The sequence below is a fragment of the Musca domestica genome, unplaced genomic scaffold (genome assembly GCF_030504385.1).
Source record: "Musca domestica strain aabys unplaced genomic scaffold, Musca_domestica.polishedcontigs.V.1.1 143, whole genome shotgun sequence".
NCBI lineage: Eukaryota > Metazoa > Arthropoda > Insecta > Diptera > Muscidae > Musca > Musca domestica.
Window position 1 is genome coordinate 700,662 of NW_026712197.1, and position 23,817 is coordinate 724,478.

Below are 23,817 nucleotides of genomic sequence, written 5' to 3' on the forward strand. Positions count from 1 at the left end.
TGCGAAATTGAAGAAAGTATAAAAATATGAGATTAGGTAGAAAGGATAAAAAGGAAAATTAAATTGAAAATTTAAATTCTCCGTGAAAAAGGGTATTTTAGTGGTTGCCACAAGTCTTTATGGATACGCCTGAAATTCGGCCTATTGCGTTATATATGAACCAGTAAAAAGGTTCATTCATTTAAAAACAAAAATTCTACGAATGAATGCAAGAATATGGGTAATAAAAGTTAGTGCCATAAAATTGTATATTTTGGTAAAAGGTCAAGTTTGTTTTATTATCTTAGGTGGGCCGCTAAATGAAATCAATGAATGGTTTTAATGCAGATTATGAAACTGTTACTTTGTGGTACCGAAAAATCGATTGCGGAACACTACGTTTTTTAGTGCTCCGACTCCGGAACACTACGATTTTTTAGTGCTCCGACTGCGGTACACTACGATTTTTTAGTGCTCCGACTGCGGTACAGTACGATTATCGTTGTGTTCCGGTACAGTATCACTAAAATATTTTTTAGTGGTAGTGTACCGGTACACTACCGCTAAAAATTTTTTTAGTGATACTGTACCGGTACAGTACACTATGTTAGTGTACTGTTTATTTTCGAACGCTGTTTCTAAGCCACTAGTCCACTAGTTCCAGTGACAGCTCATTATATTCTTTGCAAGCGTACAAAAGCATTTTGGTGAGAATTTTCCGGAGAAAAAGTTATTCGTGATGGAATTCAAGCGTGATTGTGTGATTTCTTTTTATTTGGCTGCAAAACCACAAGTGGCTATCGTTAGAGCACTCCAACATTTAAATGTGAATAAATCTCTTGTGTCTCGTACCATCGCTCGCAGCGTAGCCTGACCTCAAGGAAGTGAGCGGAAGAAAACAGCAACATCAGCAGAAATGGTTCGAAAAATTAAGAAGCGACTTGATTGAAACCCTCGTCGCAGTGAACGGAAAATGGCTCGTGAGCTGAACATATCGCAATATTCCATTCGGCAAATATTGAAAAATAAGTTCGGGGTAAAGCCATTGAAATTCCAAAAAGTGCAAGAACTTACACCTCCACAGAAAGAAAATAGACTCAAAAGAGCTAAAGAGTTGCTTCGATTGGTGGAAAGTGGTGAACTTCCGAATTTGGTTTTCTCCGATAAGAAAACATTCGTTGGCCAGCAGTTTGTAAACAAACAAAATGATCGTGTTTACTTGTAAAAGAGGTCAGCTGAAAATGTTCAACTTCGGTTGGCCACCAGAACTCAAGCGCCGGCCATGGTGATGGTGTGGGCCGCCATAACAGCCGATGGTCGCTCTCGGCTCGCTTTAATCGACCGTGGCATCAGAATAAATGCCGAATATTATTTCGAAAATATTCTGGAGGCTATATTAAAGCCTTGGGCACGCAAACATTTTGGCCGCAGACCTTTGACATTCCAACAGGACCATCGCACTCAGCACACGCCACCCAAGAATGGTTACAAAATGAGGTTCCTCGCTTAATTTCCAGCACACAATGGCCACCAAAATCTCCGGATACCAATCCGTTGGACTATTGGAAAACAAGGTTGGCACTAAAAAATACCAAAGTGTCGGTCACCTCAAAATCTCCGGATACCAATCCGTTGGACTATTGAAAAACAAGGTTGGCACTAAACAATATCAAAGTGTCGATCACCTCAAGCAAGCGCTTCGCAGGGAATGGGCCAAAATACCGCAGAGCAACATTTGGGCAGCGTTTGACGTGTGGTTTCATTGGCCGTTTGAAGGCCATAGTTCGAGCCAAAGGTGACCAATTCGAACAAATCTAAACATACTCTAAAATTTGATGCTATTTCCGACCTTTTTGTTTTCATTCAATAAAATTAAAAAATTAGTGTCCTTTGGATTACTGCAGGAATCATTGGTACATAATATGGGTCATATCGATCTACTTTTTGGAAAAGTCGCCTTGCGAGAATAACTCCGAGTTTAAGTGTGGGGGATCCTATCTTTATACCCTACACCACAAGGTGGTCAGGGTATTATGTCTTTGTGCATTTGTTTGTAACAGGCAAAAGGAAACGAGATAGACCCATAGTTCCTTTTGATGATCTGCATAGAATCACATTCTGAGTCGATTTATGCATGTCCGTCCGTCCGTCTGTCCGTCCGTCTGTCCATGTATTTTTGTAAACAAAGTACAGGTCGAATTTATTGCCCGATCCAGATGAAATTTTGCACAGATCATTTGTTTGGCCATGGACGAACCCTATTGAAATTGGAGATAATCGGTCAAAATTTAGATATAGCTCCCATGTACATCTTCGTCCGATTTACCTTTTATTGTACACCAATCGAGTAATATCAGCCCGAATTGAATTGGAATTATGCATATACACCCAAATAAGCCCTGAAAATAAATTTGATCGAAATCGGTTCAGATATAGCTATAGCTCCCATATATATTGTTCATCCGATTTGTTATTTTTGTCCTCCGCAGCCGTAATATGCACTCTGCAACAACAATATTTGGGGAAATATTTCAAATACAGCTCAGAAATACATTTGCCAAATTTTATCGAGATCGATTCAGATTTGGATATAGCTCCCATAAATAACTTCGTCCGATTTACCTTTTATTGTGCACCAAACGTCTAATATTTGTCTAAGTGGGATGGAATTTGGCACTTACGACCGAATTGAGTCTAGAAGCTAGTATATCAAATTTGGTGAAGATCGGTTCAGATATAGCTATAGCCTCCATATATTTTGTTCATCCGATTTGTTATATTTTTGTTACCCAAAACCATAATATGCACTCCGTAACAACGATATTCAGGGAAATATATCAAATAAAGCTCAGAAATATATTTGCCAAATTTTATCGAGATCGGTTCAGATTTGGATATAGCTCCCATATATATTTTTATCCGATTTTAAATTATTTGTGCACCAAATGGGCAACACAAGTCCGAATTGAAAATATACAAATGCTTTGACATATTTAGTCCTTTGAACTTTAAATTATAATTATAATCATAGCGTGTATGATTGAATTTTCCCATAAAAACTTTTAATTGTTATGTGGAGCTCTACTAAATTAGTAAAGTGGTGTAGGGTATCATAAAGTCGGCCCCGCCCGACTGTAAGACTTTCTTTACTGGTTTTATATATATTTTTCGCAATATTTAGGATAGAGCTTTGAAGTTTGTTAGACGTCTTTGGATTACACCCCGAATGTTTGGTACAGAATATGGGTCATATTGAACCACTTTTTGGAATAGTCACTATTTTGCACTATTTAGTATAGAGCTTTGAAATTTGTAAGAGGTCTTTGGATTACAAGAATTATTGGTACAGCACATGGGTCATATTGAACCACTTTTTGGAAGTGGCCACCTTGTAAGGATAAATCCGATTTCAAGTATGGGTGACCCTATATTTTGAGATATATTTCGCAATAAATATTATAGAGAATTGAAATATGTTAGAGGTCTTTGGTTTACATCCATTTGTTGGAATAGTTCCCAGGGTAAAGATAACTCGTATTTCAAGCATTGGGGACCCTATTGTTAAGGATATATTTTTTTGTATAGAGCCATGAAATTTGTTAGAGGTTTTTGGATTACACTCAGAATTATTGATACAGCATATGGGTCATATTGAACCACTTTTTGGAGGTTGTCATCTTGCAAGGATAATTCCGATTTCAAGTATGGGGGACCCCATATTTTGAGGTAAATTTTGCAATAGTTATTATAGAACTTTAAAATTTGTTAGAGGTCTTTGGACTACTCCTAGAATTATTGGTACAGGTACACTTTTTGAAATAGTCCCCTTGTAAGGATAATTCCGAATACAAAAAGTTTTTACGTTTTGACCAAGTTTTTCCTTTAATTTTGGCATTTTGCGTTCGAACTATTTGGAAACGAAGATTTCAAATAATATCATCATAGGTCCAGCTTTTACTACAGCCCCTTATAAAAATATATCTCCTGATTCTAGTTATTGACCAAATTTTCCAATGCATTTTCGTGATTGAATGCTAGTGGAGAATTTATTCTCATTGGTGCTCAGATTTCTCCGTTGCAGGATATATTATGAATTTTTAAGGATATTGAATCCTATTTGTTCGAAAAATTATCCACTTTCAGTCTTTAATGACTGATTACTGCCACAATACCTCCGTTGTCGATGTCTTTTCTTCTAAAACGTTTCACAACATTTCCATTGAAAATTCAAATTTGATTTCAATAAAAATAATTTTCCTTTTTCATGTTTTGCACAATTAAGGTGAGCATATGACAGAGGGTGCGGACAGTTGCTCAGAAGAAAAAAATAACAACAACAACAACAACGACAAACATGCATTGTGTTATAATTTAATTACAATGCAATTGTTTATGCAATATTCAGAGAGAAGCAAAAAAAAAAAATCACAATAGACAATCGGCTCGGTGGCAGCAGCGGCAGCACAACACAACAACAGCCGTGAAGACTAAATACAGTATTTAATAAAGCCAAATTATGCCACAAATCATGGCAAGATTAACGCCCACTTTGCCAAACAAAACTGCAATCGCGGCAAGCAGGCAACTATCTCTAGCTGGCTGAATGGCTGGCTGGCTAGCTGGATGGATGGCAGCTAAAACCAAAATAGTTTGGCATATGAAAATAATACAGATTTTCTGGTTGTTAGTTTCGGTTGGGGTTTGGGTTTGGGGTTTTCTGGGTGTGTATTACGAGCCACTATTGTTGTTGTTGTTTTATGTTGCTGCTGCTGTTAGTTAACATTAGCCAAGTTTTGGGTTTGGTTGGTGCTGATTCCTCTGGTGCTGATATGTTGATCGTCATTGTCGTGCCACACATATGATTTGATTCCACCGCATCAACAACAGCAACAGCAACACCACCACCAACAACATTCCCACAACTGGGTTCGATAAAGTTACGGTTTTGGGAGTCTTCCGCATTTTCCAAAACCAAAAGTCAAAATATCATCATATTATTGTATATACATATATAGAGATATGTGTCTCTTTCTGGGGATTTTTTGTTGTAGTTGTTGTTATTATTATGATTATTTGAATTGTTGTTGTTGTGAATGAATGCATGTGGTGTTCAGCGACTGGTGACTGTATTATAAATAATTCATTTTGAATTAATGTAAGGCAATCATTTCCGTTACAAACAGTCATAGTCATCATCATTGTCGTTTCTCGTTTGCGTCGTCATACCTCAAAATGGCAAGTACTACGTTTCTTGACTACATGATATCAGCGAACGTACGAACGAACGAACATGTTGGTGTTCGATGCACCGCCTCAAACAAATACATGGCAATAACAACCGCCGGCATGCCGTTGTGGCCATATTACATATGTATGTATGTATGGATGCATGGAATACCTAGCCCATAAGGTTTTTCACACATGCAATTGTTGTAATTTTATTATTATTGTTGTTGTTGTTAGTATAACTTCATTGATGCATTCATCAATTAAATGCCAAAACAATTTTCTACAACTCACAACATCCAACAATAGCAATAGCACTAATAAACGACATTCTTTTGCCAGTTATTTGAATTATTAATAAGGCAATAGTAACAACGACAACCAGCAGAGATTTCATTTGAAGCAGCGATTTCCGGAAATGCAATATTACAATGTTGCCGAAAGTAGGTGATTTTTAATTGATGAGGGGGGAAATGTCGTTTCAAGAGAAGCCACCTCGTTTATGGAAGAAAAAGAAAAAAATAGTGTTAAAAAGATAAAAAAGCTTTAAGTTCGGCCGGGCCGAACTTTTAATACCCTCCACCATTAGGTACAAATTTGACAATTTCCAAAAAAAAAAAAAAAAAAAATAAAAAAAAAAATAAAATAAAATCCGTTAAAAATTCTGTTAAAATCTTAAAAATACCGAAGGCCTATACGACGACGTGGACCTGCAGAGACAATTTTCTGACATGGGTTGAAGTATCCATTACGAACTTCACATGCGAAATTTGAAACAATCCCGGTAAATAATGTCGCTAAAATCATCAAAATACCGAATATCGGGGGGTATGGTATATGGGGGCTATACGAACACGTGGACCTACATTGCCCATTTTCTGTTTTATGCTGCAACATCTATTACAAACTTCAAATGCCAAATTTGGAACGATTCCGTTAAATAATGTCGCTAAAATCATCAAAATACCGAATATCGGGAGGTACCGTTATATGGGGACTATATGATAACTTGGGCCTACATGGCCCATTTACGAACTTAACCTGCCTACTGGCAAAACATACATGTGTGCAAAATTTTAGCCTTATATCTCAATTTGTTCGAAAGATAGCGTGATTACAACAGACAGACAGACAGGCAGACACACAGACAGACAGACGGACATGGCTAAATCGTCTTAGAATTTTACGCTGATCAATAATATATATACTTTGTTGGGTCTGACATGAGTATTTCGAGGAGTTACAAACGGAATGACAACATTAATATACCCTCCATAGTATGGTGGAGGGTATAAAAACTTAAAAATAGGGTCGGTCTTGGTGCTTTGTGCGTGCATGATAAGTCTGGCCTTTTGGAAATTCGTCCTAAAAGGGTACGAAAAGTACTTAAACGTACTAAAAATTTAATACGTTGTACTGGACAAACGCAATGAGCTAGATTTCTGAAATTTGGAATAAGAAACACCTATGGAGGGTATGATACTTCTACCAAAGGGTTTTTGGTAATTCGAACTTAAATGTTACGAAAAGTTCTAAAATGCTACTATACTTCGAAAATAGTATCATTTGGTATTATGTGAACGGATAGAGCTAAACACTTGAAATTTGGAATGAGAATCATGGGTGAAAAGTACGTTTGATATACAAGGTGAGATGAAAAAACTCCAACCAACTTCAGACTGCTGTAGTTTCTAAGCCGCTCGATACGACAGCTGTTAAAATGATTACAGTAACAGCTCATTATATTGTTTACAAGCGTACAAAAGCATTTTGGTGAGAATTTTCCAGAAAAAATGTTATTCGCGATGGAATTCACGCGTGATATTGCGGTTTCTTTATATTTGGCTGGAAAACAACAAGTGGCTATCGTTAGAGCACTCCAGCATTTAAATGTGAATAAATCTTTTGTGTCTCGTACCATCTCTCGTTACGGTAATACTAGTAGCTTAGCCAGACGTCAAGGAAGTGGACGGAAGAAAAAAGCAACATCAGCAGAAATGGTTAGAAATGTAAAGAAGCGACTTGATTGAAACCCGCGTCGCAGTGGCCGAAAATGTCTCGTGAGCTGAACATATCTCAACATTCCATTCGGCAAATATTGAAAAACGAGCTCGGGGTAAATTCATTGATATTCCAAAAAATTGCAAGAACTTACACCTCAACAGAAAGAAAATAGACTCAAAAGAGCTAAAGAGTTGATTCGCTTGGCCGAATTTGGTTTTCTCCGATGAGAAAACATTCGTTGTCCAGCAGTTTGTAAACAAACAAAATTATCGTGTTTACTTGTCAAAGAGGTCAGGTCCTTCGGTTGGCCACCAGAACTCAAGCACCGGCCATGGTGATGGTGTGGTTTTGGGCCACCATAACAGCCGATGGTCGCTCTCTGCTCGTATTAATCAACCGTGGCATCAGAATAAATGCCAAATGTTATCGCGAAAATATTCTGGAGCGTGCATTAAAGCCTTGGGGATGCAAACATTTTGGCCGCAGGCCTTGGACAATTGAACAGGACTCAGCACCATCGCACTCAGCACGTGCCACCCAAGAATGGTTACAAAATGAAGTTTCTCGCTTCATTTCCAGCGCAACTTGGCCACCAAAATCTCCGGATACCAATTCGTTGGACTATTGTGTCTGGAGTATTTTGGAAAGTGGTTTTCGAAATGTATACGAAATGGTACTGAATGGTATTATTTTTATACCCTCCACCATACTATGGAGGGTATATTAATTTTGTCATTCCGTTTGTAACTCCTCGAAAAATTCATGTCAGACCCAACAAAGTATATATATTCTTGATCAGCGTAAAATTCTAAGACGATTTAGCCATGTCCGTCTGTCTGTCTGTGTGTCTGTCTGTCTGTCTGTCTGTCTGTCTGTCCGTCTGTCTGTCTGTTGTAATCACGCTATCATTCGAACGAATTGAGATAGAAGGCTAAAATTTTGCACACATGTATTTTTTCCCAGTAGGCAGGTTAAGTTCGTAAATGGGCCATGTAGGTCCAAGTTATCATATAGCCCCCATATAACGGTACCTCCCGATATTCGGTATTTTGATGATTTTAGCGACATTATTCACCGGAATTATTTCAAATTTGGCATTTGAAGTTTGTAATGGATGCTACAGCCTAAGACAGAAAATTATCTGTGCAGGTCCACGTCTTCCTGTAGCCCCCATATAACGGTACCACCCGATATTCGGTTTTTTGATGATTTTAGCGACATTGTTTAACGGAATCGTTTCAAATTTGGTATTTGAAGTTCGTAATGGATACTACATCCTAAATCAAAAAATGAGCCATGTAGGTCCACGTCTTCATATAGCCCCCATATAACGGTACCCCCCGATATTCGGTATTTGATGATTTTAGCGACATTGTTTACCGGAATCGTTTCAAATTTGGTATTTGAAGTTCGTAATGGATACTTCATCCAAAGTCAAAGAATGAGCCATGTAGGTCCACGTCTTCGTATAGCCCCCATATAACGGTACCCCCCGATATTCGGTATTTTGATGATTTTAGCGACATTGTTTAACGGAATCGTTTCAAATTTGGTATTTGAAGTTCGTAATGGATACTACATCCTAAATCAAAAAATGAGCCATGTAGGTCCACGTCTTCGTATAGCCCCCATATAACGGTACCCCCCATATTCGGTATTTTGACGGTTTTAGCTACATTATAAACAGATTTTTCTTCAAGTTTCGCATTTAAATATTGTAATAATTTATGACAAAAGTTGCCTATGCAGGCCCACGTCGTCGTATAAGCATTCGGTATTTTTAAGATTTTAACAGAATTTTTAACGGGTTTTATTTTTTGGGAATTGCCAAATTTGTACCAAATGGTGGAGGGTATTAAAAGTTCGGCCCGGCCGAACTTACAGCTGTTTTACTTGTTAGTATTGGGTGAGGGGGTGGAGCGAAATTCTGAAATTTGATATTTTGATTACGGATGGTATACGAATTTGACATTTGCTGCTGTTTTGGAAACTGCTACATGGTACTGAATTTGATGAACGGATAGGGCTGGAATCCTCAAATTTGATATTAAGGTATCTGTTGATATCTGGAATTGAGATATGGGGGTGGTTTTGAAAGTGGCTATTGTAATTTTGCGAAAATTACTAAACGGTACTAAATTTGGTCTTGGTTGAAGGGATAGAAATACAATTCTTAAATTTGATATTTGGATTACTGATTGTATCTGGTATTGGAGGGGGGTTTTAGAAATGTGTACAATAGTTGTTTGAAAAGTACTAAAATGAACTAATTTTGGTATTGGGTGAAGGGATAGAGTTGAAGCCGTGAAATTTTATATTGCGATAACTGTTGGTGTCTAGGATTGAGATATGCAATCGACTTTTAAATTAGTAATAAAATTATACGAAATTTTGCTAAATTTGGTATTGAGGGAATGTGTTGAGCTGGAATCCCGAAACTTGAGGTCTCTGTTGGTACCTAGTGTTGAATGCATAACTAAATTAACAATTAAATGAGTAATTTTGTTTGGGGAGTTTAAAAGCATTTGAAGCGTAAGATTTGTTGGGAGCGTACTCTAAAAATTCCTAATTTAAATGTAAAAAAGTGTCACTGGTATGGAGTTTGATTTTAATTTAAAAATATTTGAGAGCGCTAATAAGTATGCTATTAAAATCGTAAATTTCAATGTGTAATTGCCATTTGAAATATGACGCCAAAATGAGGGAGACTTAATTGCTGTGAGCGCTCGTCGATGTCCATCTAAACAAACCAAATTTTTACTCCCTTTGGTTAATTCAGACGATGTTTTGCCACGTAGGCATTTCTCAACCACTTTTTATTTTCCCACTTCCTAGGCCTGGTTTCTTGTAAATATTCCAATTTCACATTTTCATGGAACGAGAATTGGGGTCAGGACTCCTCAAAAAAATATAAAAAGTATTGTAAAATGTAGCAACCATACTAGTGAAACATCTTGGGCGCCACTGGTGGTCGTCTTTACAGTTTCCGAAGTGAGTAAAACTGGTGTGTGTGTAATGCATACTTTTAGGCTGCAATGTATAAAAAGTAATTGTGGCACTCTAATTTTCCAATAAACCAAAGTTATCGGGAGGTAAAAAAAAAAAGAAAAAAACAAGCAAAAAAAATCTAAAAGAGTATTTGGCAAATATCGAAATAACGATATCGCTCTTATTTGAGTGACATTGAAAAAAAGAGCAAACCTTATTTTTTTAACACGTATGAGTACTTCCGCTCAAATTCGACTAAAGAGTGAGACGCGGGAGAGAAGCTCGAGCTCTATAATTATTCGAAATAACGATATCGCTCTTATTTGAGTGACATTGAAAAAAAGAGCAAACCCTATTTTTTTAACACGTATGAGTACTTCCGCTCAAATTCGACTAAAGAGCGAGACGCGGGAGAGAAACTTGAACTCTATAATTATTAAAATCATTCGGTATTTTAAAATTTTGAACTCAAATTTTGAGAACATTTAAGAAACATTTAAATGCTTTTTTTCTGAAAAGAGTGGAATCAGTGTTTTTTTTTTTTTTTTTTTTTTTTTTTTTTTGACAATAAAATTTATAAAATTCTATTATCAAGGTTTAAGCTAGGCTGTCTTTAAACCACCATGACCGGCAGTAAATAAGGCTTATAACATCTGAGAATATTTTAAAATCCTTTGTAGAATACAAGTGGCCTATGCCGAGCCCAAACAAATGTAAAGCAAATACTTCAAACAATTTAAAGCTGCAAACGACGAAAAAAGTACAACTTCTCATTGCCATGATCATTTGTTGAAGAAGCTTACATTTGCATATGGTCGTCGGCAAGTTCTAGGGTTAAATTAAAGGCACAACAAAAAAAAAATGGAGAGCAAGCAAAAGTGTTGCTGGTTGGTTGCTAATACCTTCATAAGTAGTTGATTGCCATTCCCTGCGAGCACTGCATTGCCATACAAAACCAAAAGTAAAATTCTAGTCCAACAAACAAGATTTTCTATTAAAGTTTCAGACAGTCCCTATGGTTCGTGCGCCAAAGGAGAAGGAAAAACGTAAACCACTTGCCTTCTGTTAACCACTTCATTGTCATGTGATCAAAAAGGGAGTTCTGACTTCAAAGAAGTAATTTACATCTTGAAAATGACCAAAGTTCTTGTTGGAGGATACAACCAATCTAACAGACAAACAGACAGCACCGAATCGGACAGCAGAGGACAAGCGAACATGCACCACTTGGTGTGGACGGAAAGAGAAAACTCTGAAGACGACTACGAAGAACCAAAGAGTCTGCAAGTATTGTGATTGCGTTTAATCACAACACAAGTACAAATTGCATGTCATTAAAACTGATTAGAATTTATGGAATGGGTCCTTGGATGGGCCAGACAATTGCCTTTAAATGAATTGTGATGGCTGTTGTTGGGTTTGCTTTGGTTGGATCGCATCGTTGTTGATCATAAGGGGCGTTGTTATGACTCTGATCGCACTTGGGCCACATCAAATTGAAATCCTAAGAAGGGTCTATTAATTGGCGTTCAGTTAGAGAGAGAGAGTTCAGCAAATGAATTGCAAATTGTGTAATTGAAAATTATTTGACATTTGAAGGAATGCAATGGGCATATGACATGCGGCATTCTTAAGTTGCATAACGAGAGTAAAAATGTGAATTTATTTTGATATGTGAGGGAGGATCAGGTTTTCTAAGAATATATTTACTTTTAAATATTTTCAGCACCAAAAATGATCAAGGTATTTATACAAATTGAATTGTACATATGGTCTGGATATCAGGTTTCAGGTTTCACAGTTGAATTGGGAGAAGTTATATCAGGATACTGGAAATCGAAGTTATCCTTATAAGGCGACTATTCCACAAGTGGATATGACCCATTTTCTGTACCAATGGTTCTAGGTGTAATCCAAAGATCTCAATCACATTTTAAAGCTCAGTACAAAATATTATGAAATTTATGACAAACTATAGGGTCCCCATATTTGAAATATGGGTTATGCTTACAAGGCGACTAATCTAAAATGTGCACCGATATGACACATTTTCTATACCAATGATTCTAGCTGTAAACCAATGGTCTCTATCAAATGTCAAAGCCTATCCTAGATATTGCGAAATACAGGCTAAGATAAAAAAAACTGCAACCAACTTCAGACTGCTGTCATTTCAAAGCCCCTCGTCCGACAACTGTTAAAATTATTCCAGTGACAGCTCATTCCAGGGTGAGATGACAAAACTTAAACCAATTTAAGACTGCTGTCATTTCTAAGCCACTCGTCCGGCAGTTGTTAAAATTATTCCAGTGACAGATCATTATATTGTTTACAAGAATACAAAAGCATTTTTGTGAGAATTTTCCGAAAAAAGGATTATTCATGATGGAATTCAAGCGTGATAGTGTGATTTCTTTATATTTGGCTTTCCACAAATGGCTATCGTTAGAGCACTCCAGCCTTAAAACGTAAATAGATCTTTTGTGCCTCGTATCATCGCTCGTTTCCGTGACACTGGTGGCATAGCCCGACAGCAAGAAACTGCACAGAAGAAAAGGATAGGCGTCTTGATCGAAACCCGCATTGCGTCACAGTGGCCGAAAAATGGCTCGTGAGCTGAACATATCGCAATATTCCATTCGGCAAATATTGAAAAATAAGTTTGGGGTAAATCCATTGATATTCCAAAAAGTGTAAGAACTTACACCGCAACAGAATGAGGTAACGAGTTGCTTCGTTTGGCCGAATGTGGTGAACTGCCGAATTTGGTTTTCTCCGATGAGAAAACATTCGTTGTCCAGCAGTTCGTAAACTTGCCAAAGAGGTCAGCTGAAAATGTGCACCCTCGGCTGGCCACCAGAACTTAAGCGTTGGCCAAAGTGATGGTGTGGGCCCCCATAACTGCCGATGGTCATTCTCTGCTAGCATTAATGCGCCGTGGCATCAGAATAAATGCCGAATATTATCGCGAAAATATTCTGGAGGGTGTATTAAAGCCTCGGGCACGCAATCATGTTGGCCGCAGACCTTGCACAGGACTCAGCACAATCGCACTCAGCCCGCTCTATCCAAGAATGGTTACAAAATGAGGTTCCTCGCTTCATTTCCATTACGACGTGGACCTACATAGGCATTGTTTGTCAGAAGTCATTACCATATTCAAATTCGAAACTTGAAATAAACGGTGAATAATGTAGCTAAAATCATCAAAATATCGTATATAGGGAGGTACCGTTATGTCGGAGCTGTGTGAAGACCTGGACCAGCATAGACAATTTTCTGTCATAAGCTGTAGCATCCATTACGAACTTCAAATACGCGTCTTAAACAATTGCATATAGAATTTTCTATCACAGATTGCAGTTCCCATTACGAAATCTAAATACGTAATTTGAAACAGTTCCGGTGAATAATGACGCTAAAATCATCAAAATACCGAATTTTGGGAGGTACCGTTATATGGGGGCTATACGAAGACGTGGACCTGCACAGACAATTTTCTGTCATAGGCTGTAGTATTCATTACGAATCTCAAATACCAAATTTGACAAAAAATCCTGTGAATAATGTCCTTAAAATCTTCAAAATACCGAATATCGGGAGGTACCGTTATATGGGAGCTATACGAAGACGTGGACCTGCACAGACAATTTTCTGTCATAGGCTGTAGCATTCTATACGAACTTCAAATACGCGTCTCAAACAATTTCGGTGGGTGTTGCATAGAAAATTGTCTATCACAGGCTGTAGTTCCCATTACGAACTCTAACTACGTAATTTGAAACAGTTCCGGTGAATAATGACGCTAAAATCATCAAAATACCGAATTTTGGGAGGTACCGTTATATGGGGGCTATACTAAGACGTGGACCTGCACAGACAATTTTTTGTGTTAGGCTGTAGTATTCATTACGAATCTTAAATACCAAATTTGAAACAATTCCGGTGAATAATGTCCCTAAAATCATCAAAATACCGAATATCAGGATGTTCCGTTATATGAGGGCTGTCTTAGGCTGTAGTATCCATTTCGAACTTCAAATACTAAATTTGAAATAATTTCGGTGAATAATGCCGCTAAAATGATCAAAATACCGAATATCGGGAGGTACCGTTATATGGGGGCTATATGAAAACGTTGACCTACATGGCCCATTTACAAAATTAACCTGCCTACTGGAAAAATAAGCACGTGTGCAAAATTTTAGCCCTCTATCTTAATTCGTTCGAAAGATAGCGTGATTATAACAGACAGATGGACAGACAGACAGACGGACAGACAGACAGACTCTAGCTAGCTAAAATCACCAATATACCGAATATCGGAAGATACCGTTATTTGGGGGCTATACCAAAACGTGGACCTACATGTCCCATTTTTAATACCAAAATTCCTGCAGACATAATATACATTAGAATAATGTTTTATCAACCTAATTCATTTTGTTCGGAAGCTAGAGTGATTTCCACAAACGGACGGACATTGCTAAATCGACAAAGAGTTTAATGCTGATCAAGAATATATAAATTTTATGGGGTGTAAAACGTGTATTTCGAGGTGACAAACTTAATATACCCTCCATACTATGGTGGAGGGTATAGAAAGATAAAAATCTTTCATGTCATCTGTGCGGCAGAACGCTTTTAGTTGATTTAGTTTGAAAAGTCAAAATCTCAAAATCAAGTTTTGATTGTTGGAAAAACGGGAAAAAATCGATTTTTGTTTTCCACTTTCCCTACCTCCAAATCTGTAATCTGAATCCTTTAAAAAATTAAACAAGGATCTTTAATTGTTTATTTAAGGCCAAAGTCTAAGACTCTAAATGCCGAATTTTGTTTTCGGCTACGTATCTCTGCATTATGGTACACTTTGAAGTCCGATAACCATAACTCCATAACTCAGCAATTCAATTTTATGGGATATAATTTAATTGATTTGTGACACACTATAACGCCATAGCCATAACCCTAACCGTAGATACCAATTGAATTTTGGTTTACTGTCGTAACCATAACCAAACAACTACAAAGTATAAATATCTGGATCAGCGTAAAATTCTAAGACGATCTAGTTCCGCCTGTCCGTCTGTCAGTCTGTCTGTCTATTGTAATCAAGCTATCTTTCGAACGAATTGAGATAGAAGGCGAAAATTTTGCACACATGTTTATTTTGCCAGTAGGCAGGTTAAGTTCGCAAATGAGCCATGTCGGTCGACGTTTTCCTTTAGCCCTCATATAACCGTACCTCCCGATAGTCGGTATTTTGATGATTTCAGCAACATTGTTCACGAGAATCGTTTCAAGTTTCGTATTGGAAGATATTGATGGGTACTACAACCTATTGCAAAAATTTCGTATACAGATCCACGTCTTCGTATAGCCCCCGTCTTCGTCTTCGTATAGTCCCCATGTAACGGTTTTCAATTAAGTGGTAGTTTTCGGATTTTTTTTTTTAAATTTTCAAGTTCCTTCCAAACGGTGGAGGGTTGGTTATGGCCGGTTCCATGGAAAAAAAAAACCAGGAAGATGTCATCCACCCCTCTCCCCCCAAAATTTAGACTCGATGTATTTTTGATTCGTTTTTAACGTCTGACTTTCAAATTTAACCTTTGAACACCAAATCAAGGCTTCAGCATACGGAAGAGAAGAAAAATGCTACAACAACAACAAAACAGCAAATTCTTACAACTAGTGAAATAACCATTAATCATCTCCTAAGACTTAGAAGAACTAAGTATGGCCAACTTACCATTTCCAGCTACTAAGGCAGCAATGCGTTCCTTAACACTTAAAGGTGTACTACTATTATTATGGGTGGCGGGGGAGGTGGTATTGTTGTTCACAGAGGGAGTTATTGTCGGAGTAAAACACTTGTTGTTGTTGTTGGCAGGTTTATTCTCTTTAGAGGCCACCACAGCCGATGCCGCCTCCGAATCATGTTGGTGTTTCGAGGAGTTTCTCGTTGGCGCTGATGTTGTAAAGGCCAATGATTTTTCCAGTGTAATCAAGGCATTGCTGGAGGGGGAGGTGGGCGAGGGCATTGTTGCCGCCATTGTAGCTGTCGTCTCATTAGCTGGACTACGCTTGACCATTGTTGTTTTAATCACAGTTGTTGTTAGAGGTGATGAAGGAGTGTTGTTGTTGGAACGTGTTAGGGGTGAGGTGGGTAGGCAAGTGGTGGAAGTTGTTGCTGAGGCCGTGGTAGTTGCCAGCCTTAACGAAGTTGGTGGCATTAGGGTTCTGGAGGTTGGTGTTGTTGCTTTTGCTGGCAATGGACCACAGTTTTCCGGCGGGACAACCATATTGCGTTGAAAATCATTGCAAACATTTGTAGTTGTTGTTGTCGGAGGTGGTGTTGTTGTTGTTGTTGCTGCGGCCTGTGTTATTGTCATTTTTTGATTAGCTCGAATGTTTGTGTCTTCTAGACTCTGTTGTAGTTGTGAGAAGTTGCGACAGCTTTCATTAAAACAAAATTGACAATTGTTGCAATGATGTTGTTGTTGTTGTTGGGATTGGGGTTGGGGTTGGTGTTGCGTTGTGATTGTTGTTGTATTGCTAAGGTTCTCTTTCTTACTTAAACTAGGTTTAAATTCACTTAATTCACTAAGTCTTTGGATTGTTGGTGATGTTTTTGTTGCTGTTACGGCAATTGTTGTTGTTGTTGTGGATTTTGTTTTTTGTTCATTTGCTGTATTTAGGTTTGTAAGCGTATCGCTTGGCAGATTCTCAGCATGCCGTGTCTCCTTACACTTAATGGTGTTGGCAGCATTACTGCTGTCCTCTTCATCGCCACTTAAAGGCTGGTCGACACACAACAATTGCTGCAGTTTCTCTGTTGGTCGTTGATTTGCCTGATTCCCTTGAGGCTGCTGATGTTCTTTACGGTTAATGTTCAGCTGGTTCTGGTTGTGGACTATAAAGCTCGCTTCCTCTTCTGTTGGGTTTGAACATCTGCTTTTATAAACGTCGTTGGATTTTCGTTCGTCTTGTTGTTGTTGTTGCTGCTGTTCTTCGTTCTTGGTCGTTAGACAATTATTTCGATTGTTATGACAGCTTTTGTCATGCCGCCATACTTTTTCCTTCTCTATGTTAACTTTTTCAAAGCTTTCGCCGCAGCTACTGTTCTTGGCAGGAGTATTGCTTGGGGCTATCTCTACAATATCATCATAATCATTGGTGGTGGATTTTGAGGCTGTCACTTGATTTCTACGATTCTCCTTGGGCACATCAATAACAGTTAAAATGGCTTTCTTGTTGTTGTCATAGCGTTTGGATTTCTTGGCACTTGGCCAACTTTCAGCTCGTTTATAATTTTTACTATCAAAAGATATAAGTTCTTCGTAACCGGGATCGTCTAATTCGTTGTTATCTTCGTCGTCGTCTTCGTTGTTTTTGCCGTCTTCGTTTTCGTTGGCGGCATCAATGAAATTGAAATCGTTGTCAACAAAAATATTGCGCACATGCAGTGTTGTTGTCAGCTTGGGCTGTTTCAAATTGTAGCGGCGACGATTGGGGCAACAGCAAAATTTCGTGGCTTTAGGTGAGGTGGGTGAGGAGAGGGCCGGTAATATTGTAGCACCATCCGTTGACGACGTCCATTTCTCTAACAGTGCCAATTCACGAGCATTGGACATTGTCGTATAGCCATGGAGTATGATTCTGAAAAAAATGCAGAAAAAAAAAAACAAATCAAAAAATAGAAAATCCAGATAAGATACCAGTAAAAAATAAAAATAATTAATGTTTGCCAAGGCAAAATGAAACAATGTCAAAAGATTAGAATCGAAGCAAAGAAGAATAAAATAAATAACATCAGCAAAACCGGGATAAGATTAATGAAGAAATGTCAAAAATATGAATGGAGGAAATGTTGCATTCTCACTTTCACATTGCTGGTGGTTTTTTGGAACAGACAGATTAATCGCAAAAAAATGGGATCATCTTTGATTACCAGAAACAAAAAAAAATGGAATTGGTATTAAAGATCTTCAAATGGAACAATACGAGAGACGAGATGGTGAAGTGAAGAAGACCAACGGGTCTTCCAATATGGAAGATCACAAGGTCTTCCAGTATAGAAGACCAGAAGGTCTGTTAGTATAGAAGACCAGAAGGTCTTCTAGTATAGCAGACCAGAAGGGCCTCTACTATAGAAGACCAAAAGGTCTTCCAGCATAGAAGTCCAAAAGGTTTTATAGTATACAAGATCAGAAGGTCTTCTACTATAGAATATCAGAAGGTCTTCTACTATAGAATATCAGAAGGTCTTCTACTATAGAAGACCAGAAGGTCTTCTACTATAGAAGACCAGAAGGTCTTCTACTATAGAAGACCAGAAGGTCTTCTACTATAGAAGACCAGAAGGTCTTCTACTATAGAAGACCAGAAGGTCTTCTACTATGGAATATCAGAAGGTCTTCTACTATAGAAGACCAGAAGGTCTTCTACTATAGAAGACCAGAAGATCTTCTACTATAGAAGACCAGAAGGTCTTCTACTATGGAATATAAAAAGGTCTCCTACTATAGAAGACCAGAAGGTCTTCTACTATAGAAGACCAGAAGGTCTTCTACTATAGAAGACCAGAAGGTCTTTTACTATAGAAGACCAGAAGGCCTTCTACTATAGAAGACCAGAAGGTCTTCTACTATAGAAGACCAGAAGGTCTTCTACTATAGAAGACCAGAAGGTCTTCTACTATAGAAGACCAGAAGGTCTTCTACTATAGAAGACCAGAAGGTCTTCTACTATAGAAGACCAGAAGGTCTTCTACTATAGAAGACAAGAAGGTCTTCTACTATAGAAGACCAGAAGGTCTTCTACTATAGAAGACCAGAAGGTCTTCTACTATAGAAGACCAGAAGGTCTTCTACTATAGAAGACCAGAAGGTCTTCTACTATAGAAGACCAGAAGGTCTTCTACTATAGAAGACCAGAAGGTCTTCTACTATAGAAGACCAGAAGGTCTTCTACTATAGAAGACCAGAAGGTCTTCTACTATAGAAGACCAGGAGGTCTTCTACTATAGAAGACCAGAAGGTCTTCTACTATAGAAGACCAGAATATCTTCTACTATAGAAGACCAGAAGGTCTTCTACTATAGAAGACCAAAGAATATTTTTTAAAATTTAAAAAATAAATAAAATCAAGGTTGTTTACACGTTGGGCGCCATTTCTGTATCCCAATCCACTATTTCTCACCACAGTGCCAACCAAAAATGCGGATACATTTTTAGAGAAAAAAAGCAAACCCTCGTAAAATTTCCCACAGAGCCATAATTGCTATTTCACACAAAATACTTTCGATACTCAAGCTTTTGCTATAAAAATTAAATCTCCGACAAACAAATTGAAAACCAAATAACTACGATGAAGAGGAAGAAAAACAAAAAGCTCCGCATAAAATGCCATAAAACTATGTTGTCCTTACTACAAGTTGTGATGAGTGCCAACGATGATGTGTTGGTGATGGAAGTGCTTTTTAGGCATTTACTGCGCATGCCTTCAAATGGCCATGTACACACACATATACAAATGTAGATTTCTTGTAACGCCATCTGGATGTCATGTCAGCACCAGTCAGCCAGTCTTGTCAAGCAAGCAGTCACTCACAGTCAGTCACACGCTCACAGTTCGCCTGCCCATTCATTTAGTTAAATTGAAAGTGTGACATACCATTAACCAGCAACATAAATAGACGACAAAACGGTTATCACACACACACGCACACACAAATATGTCTCCAACGGCCTCTATATGCAATCTTTTGATTGAACACAAGCGATGTGTGTAAAAAAAGGAGGCGTTTTTTTTTTGTTTCGATTGGCTTTTTAATTATGGACTCTAAGAAGGCATTCAACTATGCGGTTTTTGTACAAGCCAAGACTTTCTTACGACATTCATATCACACACACACACTTACATTGCCTTTAGGCTACATTAAATGCGGAAAAATTGTTATATGAAACACTTTCTTTTCTATGAAGAAAAGTGAAGTGAAGGAGACAACAAAAAACACCTCACAAAAGGTATTTTGATTAAATCAATGAGGTTTAAGGAAGGTGGCAAATATAGGGGGGATGATAATTGCAATACACAAGGATTTTTTTTTGATCTGTCATTTTACGGTTTTTAGCCATGACAATTTTCTTTTGACAGCAATCTCATCTGACCTAGGTATAAATTAACAATTTTAATTTTTCTTAAAATTTGGAGCATAACCTCAATTTGCCAAGCAATAACCTCAATTTATACCAGCAATGTCTGATCTATTTTGGCATCACCAATCCGATCAGAAGAATACCCCAAGGTAGTTGATTGGGCAGATGAAGAGCAAAAACTAATGATTAAGTGAATATTTCGCTTCGGAATGTAGCCTGCAGTTGTATGGCATTTCATTGGAATAGAGATGAAAATGGGAAAGAACATATGGGCAATTTTGGTGAAAAAAAACACACTGATTATGATCCGAATAAAATACATTTTGAAAAAAAAAAACACGGACTTAATGACCCCGCATTGGGCGCCATAGGTACTACAGACTACATATATCATAAGGCAGGAAAAAATGTCAGAATTTAAAAAAAAAAACTTATTGCAAATGATGCCCGTAGAGATAAATTTTAAAATATAAATGCAAAGACACAAGTCACTTGTATTTGTGTTGGTGCACAAGGGGTTAATTGAGAAACAATTTTTTTTTACCATTTTTTTTTTTTTGGATAAATCAACGTATTTTTAAATTAATTTAAATTAAATTAATTAATTAAATTAATTTAACAGGAAAATGACACAATTTCCCGACGAGTACGAATAACCAGAGTGGTGTTGGCGGTAGTGGCGGTTTCGGTAGGGAAACTGCATGGAAAATGCTGAATTGCACAAAAACTATGCTACCTGCGTCATTGAGGCGGGTCTTAAATGAAAGGTCTCGAGGAGTATTTTCTGGCTATATATGCCTTATATTCCCAACTGATTTTAGATAATCGATTTTTTTCGATTTCCTAACCAAAGTGGCGGTTTCGGTTTCGCATGGAAAATGCTGAATTGCACAAAAACTATGCTAGCTGCGTCTTTATATGAAGTGAGCCCTGCATTGGGCGCCATGCAACTATTTATTTAATAAACTCAAATAAAACCAAAATAAAAAACGCCTAAAAGAGGTAAACAATGTTGATTCCCACATTGGACGCCATAACTTACTGTTCAACATGAATGCTTTGCAAACGTATGGTAAGCCCCGCATTGGGCGCCATTTTTTTTTTTTTTTTTTTTTTTTTTGAAAAACACCTTATACAAATTGAGGGTGGGATAACAAATGCAATAGAGACAAATGCCATAATTTTTACATTTTTTTTATTTTAAATTTTATTGAATGAAAGCAAAACATTTCGAAAATAGCATCAAATTTTAGAATAAGTTTAGATTTGTTCGAATTGGTCACCTTTTACACCGTCACACGCTGCCGTGGTATTTTTGCTCTGTGGTATTTTGGCCCATTCCCGGAGAAGCGCTTGCTTGAGGTGATTGACACTTTGGTATTTTTTAGTGCCAACCTTGCTTTCCAAAATACTCCAGAAACAATATTCCAACGGATTGGTAACCGGAGGTTTAGGTGGCCATTGTACGCAGGAAATGAAGCGAGGAACCTCATTTTGTAACCATTTTGTGCGACGGCGCTGAGTCCTGTTGGAATGTCCAAGGTCTGGGGCCAAAATGTGCCCAAGAGTTCAAGGCTTTAATACACCCTCCAGAATATTTTGTTCAAGGCTTTAATACACCCTCCAGAATATTTTCGCAATAATATTCTGCATTTATTCTGATGCCGCCGTCGATTAATACGAGCGGAGAGCGACCATCGGCTGTTATGGGGGCCCACACCATCACCATTGCCGGTACTTGAGTTCTGGTGGCCAACCGAAGGTGCACATTTTCAGCTGACCACGACCATTTTGTTTGTTTACAAACTGCTGGACAACGAATGTTTTCTCATCGGAGAAAACCGAATTTGGCAGTTCACCACTTTCGGTCAAGCGAAGCAACTCTTTAGCTCTTTTGTGTCTATTTTCTCTCTGTTGCGGTGTAAGTTCTTGCACTTTTTGGAATTTCAATGGCTTTACCCCGAGCTAATTTTTCAATATTTGCCGAATGAAATATTGCGATAAGTTAAGCTCACGATCCATTTTTCGGCCACTGCGATGCGGGTTTCGATCAAGTCGCTTCTTTGTTTTTCCAACCATGATGTTGCTGTTTTGTCACGTCCACTACCTTGACGTCGGGCTACGCTACCAGTATCATGGTAACGAGCGATGGTACGAGACACAAAAGATTTATTTATTCACATTTAAATGCTGGAGTGCTCTAACGATAGCCACTTGTGGTTTTCCAGCCAAATATAAAGGAATCACACTATCACGCTTGAATTCCAATCACGAATAACTTTTTTTCTGGAAAATTCTCACCAAAATGCTTTTGTACGCTTGTAAACAATATAATGAGCTGCCACTGGAATAATTTTAACAGCTGTCGGACGAGTGGCTTAGGAATGACAGCAGTCTAAAGTTGATTGCAGTTTTTTTTTATCTCCCCCTGTATATCGAATATATTAAGCAAAATAAATCCATATGCCATAAATCTCTGCACTGCAAACCCTACAATTTATTGGCATCCGCGCAACAATGTATCTGCCGATCAATAAAAGAAAAATCTCACATTCACACAAAAGATAATTAAATAGAAAAGAAAAAAAAAATAGCAACACATTTAATCCAACCAAAAACTGGCCACAACTTTGGATGCCGAAGCAAAAAAAAAAAAATAAAATAAAATAACACCAGAAGAAAAGATATATTGGCGGGCAACGGCTAACAATGGACGTTGGAGTTCACCTCTCTATAAGAAAAATCCTATTTACAATTTGATCTTCCACAACAGCAGTAACCACATGCAACACCAACCGCCACAACAACTAGACCATAAGATGCAATATTAACGATTTAATGCCTCGAGTGCATTATGGCAACAGGTAGCTTTGTGTTTTTTGTCAGATTTTCCAATCTGTTTTTTTTTTCTTGCCTCTTTTTTTTACTGGACAGCAAGAGGTTATGTTGGCGGCATCCGGTAATACAGAGTCGACGCCAATGAGGCTACTCGGTGCTGCTGCAAGAAAATCTCAGTGGCAGGGAAATAATACACACAAAACAACAGCTTCTAGCCACAAACTGTGCCACAAAGTTAATACCTCCAAAATACAAACAAAAAAATCTTTTTGATCACAGCAGAAGTGTTACTGCTGCTGAATTTTTGTTCAATTTCAATATTCGTTTGGTTGATTTGGACACGAGCAGCAACAGCATCGGCTGCGGCGGCAAATATTTATTGTGTGAGTGATTAATATGTTTTTAGCCAGCAGGAAAATTAATTCGCCATATGAAGAAGGCAAAAAAAGAAGTTCGAATTTTTTTTGTTTTGCCTTGGCGGTTGGTTGGCTAGTGGTGGCATTTACTTGTTTCAACACGCTTTTACTAACTTACGCTAAACGTTTCTAACGCCAGTGTTAATGCCAAAATAGAAGTCGCCAGCCAGCCATCCTGCAAAATAGTTCCATGGCCAAATGAATAT

General features: G+C 37.9%; 1 protein-coding gene across 2 annotated transcripts in view; it reads right to left on the reverse strand.

Annotated features, from left to right (window-relative positions):
* The window catches only part of LOC101898609 (stAR-related lipid transfer protein 13), a 277,625-nt gene that overhangs the window by 160,865 nt on the left and 92,943 nt on the right, over positions 1-23,817 (reverse strand). For both annotated transcript variants that reach the window (XM_059119355.1, XM_059119354.1), the window contains exon 3: positions 15,947-17,856. In XM_059119355.1, coding sequence (XP_058975338.1) covers positions 15,947-17,831 — 1,885 coding nt within the window. In that variant the 5' untranslated portion in view covers positions 17,832-17,856. The remainder of the gene's footprint in view (positions 1-15,946; positions 17,857-23,817) is intronic.